The sequence below is a fragment of the Lepidochelys kempii genome, chromosome 12 (assembly GCF_965140285.1).
Source record: "Lepidochelys kempii isolate rLepKem1 chromosome 12, rLepKem1.hap1, whole genome shotgun sequence".
Lineage (NCBI taxonomy): Eukaryota > Metazoa > Chordata > Testudines > Cheloniidae > Lepidochelys > Lepidochelys kempii.
The window spans coordinates 8855080-8864092 of NC_136391.1; the positions used below are offsets into that span (position 1 = coordinate 8855080).

The 9013-nt window shown below is 41.0% G+C and overlaps 1 protein-coding gene across 1 annotated transcript; it reads left to right on the plus strand.

Moving 5' to 3' along the window:
* The first annotated feature begins 4 nt into the window (after positions 1-4).
* On the plus strand, positions 5-8043 carry NUDT21 (nudix hydrolase 21). The gene is made up of 7 exons (XM_073307477.2): positions 5-250; positions 2313-2513; positions 3561-3624; positions 4945-5034; positions 5646-5721; positions 6538-6652; positions 7767-8043. The coding sequence occupies exons 1-7, from the start codon at positions 135-137 to the stop codon at positions 7786-7788; spliced, it is 684 nt and encodes a 227-aa protein (XP_073163578.1). The 5' UTR covers positions 5-134; the 3' UTR covers positions 7789-8043.
* Positions 8044-9013: the final 970 nt, after the last annotated feature.

The window sequence follows — 9013 nt, forward strand, 5'->3', positions numbered from 1 at the left end:
TGGTTCCCCTTTCCGGCGCGCGGGCAGGCGGTTCCGGCGCAGCCACTGGCGGTGTGTGTGAGGCCTGGCGGGGATGTTAATGGTGGACGCTGCTCCCGCCGCTGAGCAGCAGTGACCCAGCCCCGCCCGCTGCCATGTCCGTGGTGCCGCCCAACCGCTCGCAGACCGGCTGGCCCCGCGGGGTGAACCAGTTCGGCAACAAATACATCCAGCAGACCAAGCCGCTCACGCTGGAGCGGACCATCAACCTGTGAGTGCCCGGCCCGCGGGCGGCCCCCGCGCTCCCCCCCCCGTCCCCGCGGGGCCAGGGCATCCGCCTGTGAGTGCCCGGCCGTGGGGGGGGGAGGCCCCGGCCAGCCTCGGGCCCCGGCCCTCCCTGCACCCCCCTCCCTTGTCTCTCTGGGAGAGACCCGCCCCAGCTCCCGGGGGAGGGAGAAAATCCCCCTCAGTCCCCGGGCGCTGCTGACGCTGGAGAAAGCCACCAACCCTTCCTTCCCATCCCCCTGCTTGTACCTCAGCCTCACCTCCCGCCTGGGGGCACCCCCGACCCGCAGGGAGGAGCTCCCTCCTAACCCCATCCGCGCACGCTGGGGAGGGCTGAACTCGCTGGGTAACTGGGGAGGCCTCTTTGCAGGCTCGTGGTCTGGAGGAGACTTTCAGTCTCTGAGGAGAGGCTGGAGGTGTAGATCTAGTGAAATTTAAGAGCATGTTACTTTGGGAGCCCTGCACATCTGTTCTTCTTAGGTTTTTGTATTGCATCTGCCACTGTAGTATCTGAGCTTGAGTATGGGACATAGACGTTTGTGCCCCACGTATGTTCACTGTTTAGTGTTTGCTGACTGTACAGTAAAAATATGTAATATCTGGACTACTGGGAGCTGCAGGATGCAACATGGTTTACACCGAGTATCAAAGATGTATGTGCTAATGTGCAATAAAAATATTTTCTTTGTGTAACTGCCTTAGTGGGCCATCTCCTGAAGCAATCTTTCCTTTACAATGGACAGCACATTCTGGTGCTTTCTTCTTTGATAGGTAGATTTGTGAAGTTGCAGTAACAGCAAATAACAAATGTAATACTCAACCGTAAACAATTAAACACTCAAAAAGACAGTTATGCATCACTTTTTATATAGTTGAGTTTATTCTTACAGCCCAAAGGGATGACTCATTTTAAAAAGTGAAAATGTTAATATACAGGGTTTCTTTCTGGAGGGAAAAAAAATCAACAGGAAGTTCTGATTCTTTGGAATTTGTGTTATCAGTACAGGTGGATTTTTTTTTTTTTTTTTTTTTGGACCCAGGTTAAAGAATTTGACACATTTATAAAGTGGACAGCATTGCTGTATGGCAAATATAATCTTATTTTAGAGACTGAATTGGAATTTAAGATTTTGGAATAAATTAAGTGTAAGAAGAAAGTAGTGATGAAATCCTAAAGCTACAGATAAAGAGGAGAAAATGCAAGAGAATGGTAAAGTGGATAATGAAGACACCAGTGATCAGAAACAAGGGACATGGATTTGAGAGGATGTTCATTAAGAGCTTCTAAAACTAGAGATGCTTATAGAATAGCAGTATGCATGAGAGCAGGCTTTGGTATTCAGAGGGCTAGCCTTTGTGGTTTCTGTGCAGGGGAGGGGGGCTGGGGTGGAGGGAATTCCAAAGTAGCAATGAATTTGGGAAGCTGTATCTAAGATTAAGGTTGTAGAAAAAAAGAACCTAAAAAAGACAGATTTCAAGTTGAATGTTTGTAATTACTCTAATAGTCATTAAATTGAACTGTGACTTATTTATAAATGTATATTGGCATATTTCATCAAAGCACCTGCATACCACAGATCAATAAAATCAAGTACAAATCAACAAAATATAATGGAATGTCCCCTGCTAATTAACAAACCCATTCCCTGTTATTAGAATGAGTGTTCAAAAGTCTGTTAAACAGATTTTTAAACCACAAGTTTAAGCTCTCTCCTAACTCAGGCAGTTGGTTTCAGAGATTCAGTTGGTCACAGAGGTATGGGCTCTTTACCTGAGTCTCTTACTGCCATTTGCAGAAAGCTTCAAACCCAGGACCAGTTACTGAGTGTGACCCAGCAGTTAACTCTTGTGGTGGCAGAGGGACAGTCTCTCACATAAGTGGAGCCTAAATCATAAATATTTTGAAATCAGTGATCGCTAACTGTACAACAACAGTAGCTGACCGTCAAGATAAAGTACTGTGCACTTGTGCATGTGAGATCTGGATTAGTCTTCATGACATAGTAATATGTGGTTTGTTTTTTTTTTACCCCCCCCTTCCCCCCCAGGTATCCACTTACAAATTATACATTTGGCACGAAGGAACCCCTTTATGAGAAGGACAGTTCAGTGGCAGCCCGGTTTCAGCGCATGAGGGAAGAATTTGACAAGATTGGAATGAGGCGGACTGTAGAGGGTGTTCTGATTGTTCACGAGCATAGGCTGCCCCATGTGTTACTGTTGCAGCTAGGTACAACGTTCTTCAAACTGTAAGTGTGTATTGTTGGAACTTGACATTACAGTAACATTTAGTAGAATCACAAAGCATTACCAAATACCAGATTAGTCGTACAGCAAGTGCACAAGCTGCTCAGCTGTGCTAATGGAGCATGGATTGAAGTGTGAAATCCAGCTGTTGCAAATGTTTATACAGGGAAACATTCTGAATCATCTCTCTCCTGCAGAAAATTGATGATGAGGTGCTATTAAGTGTGCTGACTTCTAGTCTTCGTTGTAGTACACATTATCAAGAGGAGATGTTTTTAGAATTCATCACCAGTAATTATTATTGTCCCTGAATGAAGGGACATGATGAAGATAAATCATGTATAAACACACTCCGTTAACATCTTAAGTCGTTGAGGCTGAATTTTAAACATATAGCTGCTTATAGATTATCCTGTTTCCTTGATATGGAAAGAGAAAGTAGATGAATTCTTGTAAATTTCACACAATTCTGAATTAGAGGTGGGAAAGACCTGATGGGTTATCGGGACCACCAGACCAGAGCAGATTATCAGCCCACAGTAGCTTACCTTCTAGTTTTTGTGCACTCCTACAAGTGTGGTGTGTGGTTTTTTGTTTTTTTTTTTTTGGGGGGGGGGGTTGGGTTAAAACAAATGCAGGCGCGATGCCTACAGCTCAAACCTACCCTTTTCCCATTTTTCTCAAATCATTAGGCCATTTCTGTTAAATTTTGTAGCTAAACTGTGTCCTTTTGAAAAGTCCTAGTAGGAACAGAGCATGTTGTTGTTTATCACGTTTTACTGAAAATAAGTCATTGTTGCCATGAAAACACTAATTGGAGGTGATCGACTCAAAAATGCTACCCTATTTAGTTTTGAAGTTGTAATAAATCCAGTAAGGTGAAATTTGAAAGTTCAGATTCTTTTGGCTATTTCTTCTGTTAAGAGCTTGCAAGTAAGTTTGTAAATTCCTAAAACTGAAGAACTGAGACTCCCTTAAACTTACCTGTGAATATATCTGTAAATAAAATAAAAGATATAACATTAGTTCTCATCATTAATTTTTCACAGACCAGGTGGTGAACTCAATCCAGGAGAAGATGAGGTAGAAGGACTCAAACGTTTAATGACAGAGGTATATTGTCTTCATTTTTCTTTTCTTGTTACAATTGATCTCCAAATGCAATTGAATGTTGAATAATTCTTGAATGTTTTTTAGCCAAAACATTATAAATAGCCTTTTTGCCATTCCTAGCCTTTTGAGTGCTTCAGTGATTCCCAACTAACTTCTTTCTGGTAGTTCATATAGTATGATATACTACTTCATTCATATATTTGTATTATGATAGTGCCAGAGAGCAGTGGTGGATTAGCCACTGGGCAACAGGGCCTATGCCCAGGGGCACCAGCCAATTGGGGGTCCCCAGAAAAATGGGCTCCCTGGCACCCTGACCTGCTCTGCCCGCTTGGCGCTCCTGGGGGAGCGTGTCTAGGTGCATGGGCTTGCCTCACTCCAACCACTTGGCACTCCCAGAGGGGAGTGGGGCAAATCCTCGTGCTGTGACCCTGTCCCTGGCTGGAGTGGCGGGTGGAGCGGGGAAGCCCTGTCCCCGGCAGAAGCTGGGCTGGTGGAGCAGGGGGCTTCCACTTGCTCCTGGCCCAGGGCCTGAGAAAACTGCAATCCGTCTCTGCCAGAGAGAAGCAGAGTTGTCCAGTGCTTAGGGTACTAGACTAGGACTTGAGGAACCGGGGTTCAATTCCCTGTTCACTGCAGACTTTCCTCTGTGACCTGGCACAACCTTAGACAGGTCTCTCCTTAGCCTCCCCGTGCCTCAGTTTCCCATCTGTAAAATGTGGTTAACACATCTTTACTTCACAGGGGTACTGTGAGGATAAATACATCCGATTATGTTGCTCAGATACGGCGGTGATAGTCAGACCCAGTCAATGATCAGGGCCTCATTGTGGATGACTGCATCCAATTCAGTTGTCCTCTGGTATCCTGAACTAGATGCTTAATTTATACACCAGGGAGAACACATTACTTAGACAACTCCTGCGAGTTCTGATTTAAATGGCTTTATATTCTAGCTCTTGGGGTCAATTACACTCAATTGCATTTGTGAACCATATTTTCAAAAATGTTTGTAAAGGCTGATCTACACTGAAAAGTTACATCAGCATAGCTGCATCTCTCGGGAGTGTGCAAAATCCCTCTCTGAGAAATGTAGTTAGGCCTAGTTTTATACTTTGTCTGGAACATGAGGACCATATATCTATCAATATATTGGTTAGTACACAAGTATTCTAACGCTAATATAAGACTACTTTAGCTTGGCTCTGAATTGCATTAAACCCTTATTACAGCATCCCTTAATGCTTCAAGTATCTGGTTCCTAAGAGTACTAGCAATGGAACATGTAGAAGTTTTTTGACTGCAACTGGATTTTGACAGATACTGGGACGTCAGGATGGAGTTCAGCAAGACTGGGTGATTGATGACTGCATTGGTAACTGGTGGAGACCAAACTTTGAACCTCCACAGGTGAGTGTCCATCCCTGCATAAATTTGATGATTAAAAAATAATTAGCAAGGTATGTTTCTGCAAAAAACTGAGTCCATATACTAATCAACTTATTTGGGCAGCCATGGCATGTCAGGTTTCTTTTGTTGGGTTTTTTTGTTTGCTTCAAGATTTATTCCTTTTTGCTGGCTGCACTTTATTCCTTTTGCTGCGACTACAGTTGGGGCTTTATTTTTCCAGAATGTGGTGTCCTTTAAAGAATATCATCTCCCTTTAAACTTTATTTTTAATTGTTTAGTGATGATAACGTGCTTGGCACTGTGGTTCAGTTTCTCTTGCTGTCCTGGATTGTTCTTACCTGTTTCCTAGTTTCATATGGTGATCTCATTTTGAGACTGCCAATGTTTTCTAGACTTTGAAAATTTAACTGTGGGGGCTCAGTGTCTTTCGTAATGTTTTATAATATAGTTTTAAAAAAGGTGAATAAAGTTGTATCTGAGGTAGTTCCTTTTCGTCATATGTGTGATTGTCCTTCTCTGTGACTCATTCCTGATTCTTTAAGAAGCACTTACAGATCACTGTGTACTTTCAGAGTGCTGTACAAACTAATTAAACTTTTTTTCCCCCTCAGTATCCATATATTCCCGCTCACATTACAAAACCTAAAGAGCACAAAAAGCTCTTCTTGGTTCAGCTGCAGGAAAAGGGTAAGCATTTGTAGACAGAGGTTCTAATCCATGTTTTAGTTTTGTGTGTGCAACTACTGAGACAATTACACATTTCATATTGAAAACAAATGTGGTGTTAAATTGATCTTAATGAAAACAGGCTTGTCATCTGTAAAGCAAGGTCCATAAACAAAGTTTCATAAGCGTTCTGCTAAAGAGAATGGGATGGGAGAAATAAAGGATCTCATGCCCCGAATGCAAAAATAATTAAAATGTAGTCAGACTAGTTCTTTAAAACTTGGCAGCAAGCATGTACTGTTTAGGTTTTTTTGTATTTAATCTAAATTATTTTAATAGATTATAGTAACTTTTTAGGCCACAACATAGGCTGACAAAGTGGGTGAGGTAATATCTTCTATTGAACCAATATCTGTGGGTGAAAGAGATAATCTTTCAATCTTCCACTGACACAGATTGTCAATTTCAAATTAAATTTTAAATAGGATTTTTATATATAATTTAAATAAAACCAATATTTAAAATGTTTGAGTAAAAATATCCAATTTTCTTGAGGTTGTGTTTTTTTTTTTTAAAAAATCCACCCTGATTTTTAGTCCTCATAAACTGGGATCCTTTGCCAGGATAACAGGTGGGATAGGAGTGCATATGTACAAAATCCCAGCATTAGAGCTCCACCTCTAACTGTGTAAAATAAGTCCATTGGAACACTGTAGTTCTGGATGTCAGTGAAGTGATTTTGTATTTAAAGGGGGGAGGGACCCTCAGTGAAACCATAGTTTGAAATTGTTTGAAACAACTTTTCCATTGTTAATACTAACTTGGATTCATTTTTAGCTTTGTTTGCGGTCCCAAAAAATTACAAGTTGGTAGCTGCACCGTTGTTTGAGCTGTATGACAATGCCCCAGGATATGGACCTATCATTTCCAGCCTTCCTCAGCTTTTGAGCAGGTATAGTATGCTGCAGATTCACAGTATAAGCAGCTACTATGCTGACTAATAAATTTCTCAGCATTTTTATAATATATTTGAGGTGCATCACTGCCATTCAGATAAGAAATATGCATTCCTTAGCTTTCTCCTTTACTGAAAATAGTTTGTACCTCATCAGGCTTGAGTTCACTGATCTTACTCTTCGTGTCACCTGTGGTGGTGTTGAGCATCTACTCAAGTAACTTGCCATGCAACCCACAGTGTAATTTGTCAACTGTCAGTAAAAGAGGTTCCATTCTTTACCAGTCACGTCCACCCGGTTGCATGGAAAAACCTTTGAGATATCAGAACTGGTACCATCCTAAAAGGCTTGTACCATTCTTACTCTTTATTTTTATCTCCCAATTTATCTGCTCTCAGCCTTTGCAACTGTTGGTGTAATTTTCACTTTTCCTATGTAAAGACCACAAAGGAAGTCTCTTCCAAGAAACGAACAAAATGCTGATCTTTAAGCAGGCACAGGTTGTATTACTGTTAATCACTACTCTTGCAATAGCTTAATGAGAGCTGAAGTCCCAAATCTCTAAACTTGGGTTTCTAAGCAGTTGTTAAAAGCAAGGACATCTGAAAATTAAGATCAATACATACTTGATGCAGTACAAAGAAGATTTGCTATTTCTTGCATAATGGTTTCTGTGTTCACTCTGCAAACTTCAGTTTTAAGAGTTTATAACTCTTGTGTGAAGCTTCTTGTTCAAACCTTACACCGGACATATGCAGTATTTGTCCAATAGCAATTTTCTTCCACACTATAAGACTCCCCCTCCTGCCCCCCCCCCCATGGAAACAAAACTCTCATAGCCTCTCTGTCAGAGAAAAGCCGATTTTGAAGGTTCAAGAAGAATTAGTTCTATAGGATTGGATCTCTTACTATACTTGTATGTAAAGCTGAGGTTAGGGTCTACCTGGTGTTGACAGTTACTGGCTGAGGTACAAATACTTCTTGACTGGAAATCTCATCTTTGCTTTCTGTCAGATGTGAGTTTGTTTAGCTCAGAAATAAAATATTGCCTTCTACATATTAGTGATGAAAATAAATCTCTTGCATGGTATAACTGTTTTTTTATTTTAGATTCAATTTTATTTACAACTGAATTCCCATATACCTGAAGAGTGTGGTAGAAGAAGCCGTCTCTGTGAGCACAGCTTTAAGATGTAGAGGGAAGAATACATGTGATGCAAGGATTTTTTTTTTTCCTGAAAACTGCTAAACTTTCTATTGTCTGAATAGCAAAGTGAATCTCAACTGTGTAGATAGTGGGATGTCAAATGTGATTCAGTGTTTTAATCACTTTTCATTGTAATAGTCGCCAGTTTTTTTTGTACAACATTAAACAAAATAGATTGGATTATGTTTATCTATTTCTTATATTACAGCTATTTGGAATGTGTTACTGAAGGTGGGTGAGAAATTAAAGCAAATGCTTTCTTCCAGGGTATCGGTTGAGGGAAACAGTAGGTCTAGATAATGGCGGGGGAGGGGAAACATTTCAGGGAGGGCCCAGTATGTAAACTGAGCATTCAAGCTTGTGCTTTCATGAGCAAAAAGCTCACATGGGGGAACTATCCTGATGAGAGTCTGAAACCTTTAAGAGAAAATAGTACTCAGAGTTAAGGTATGAGTGATTTTAAAAAACAGTAGCCCAGTAATCTGCCTTATGATTAGAATGGAAATGCTAAGTGGCAAGGTGGGCCATTGTTATAAGTGAAACTGATGTTGACTGGTGTGTGAACTCCACTGCTCATTACTGGTGATCTCAATGGAGTAATCTGGAACACAACTGATTTCAATCAGAAAACCTTTCATGGGACTGTCCTATATTAATGGGATCCAGGTAAAATAGGAAAATACCCTAAAGAGCCTTAAAGGAGCACTTTTCTGATTGGTCATGGGGGCAGGGCTGTAGAACTGAATTTAGATTAGTAACTGCATTGAATATGTATCTGTCCAATCCCTGGGAGCTGTCTCTTTACTGAGCAGAGCTCCTATAGTTTAACTGGTTTCAGAGTAACAGCCGTGTTAGTCTGTATTCGCAAAAAGAAAAGGAGTACTTGTGGCACCTTAGAGACTAACCAATTTATTTGAGCTTCCGATGAAGTGAGCTGTAGCTCATGAAAGTTTATGCTCAAATTGGTTAGTCTCTAAGGTGCCACAAGTATTCCTTTTCTTATAGTTTAACTGTATACTTGTTTCTTCTTAAAAGGATCCATTGAGGCTCGCGGATTTCATTTTCTCAATTTACCTCAATCTACTGCCTGTATTAAACATATCCAAACAACTAGGATTCTCTTTTATGGGTGTGTCAAATTATTTTTTAA

Excerpts from the sequence above, each read along its gene's own strand:
- NUDT21 (XM_073307477.2), top strand. The coding sequence starts at position 135 with ATGTCCGTGGTGCCGCCCAACCGCTCGCAGACCGGCTGGCCCCGCGGG. Across the intron at positions 251-2,312 it reads CTGGAGCGGACCATCAACCT|GTATCCACTTACAAATTATA; the intron begins GTGAGTGCCCGG and ends CTTCCCCCCCAG. Across the intron at positions 6,653-7,766 it reads CTTCCTCAGCTTTTGAGCAG|ATTCAATTTTATTTACAACT; the intron begins GTATAGTATGCT and ends TTTTTATTTTAG.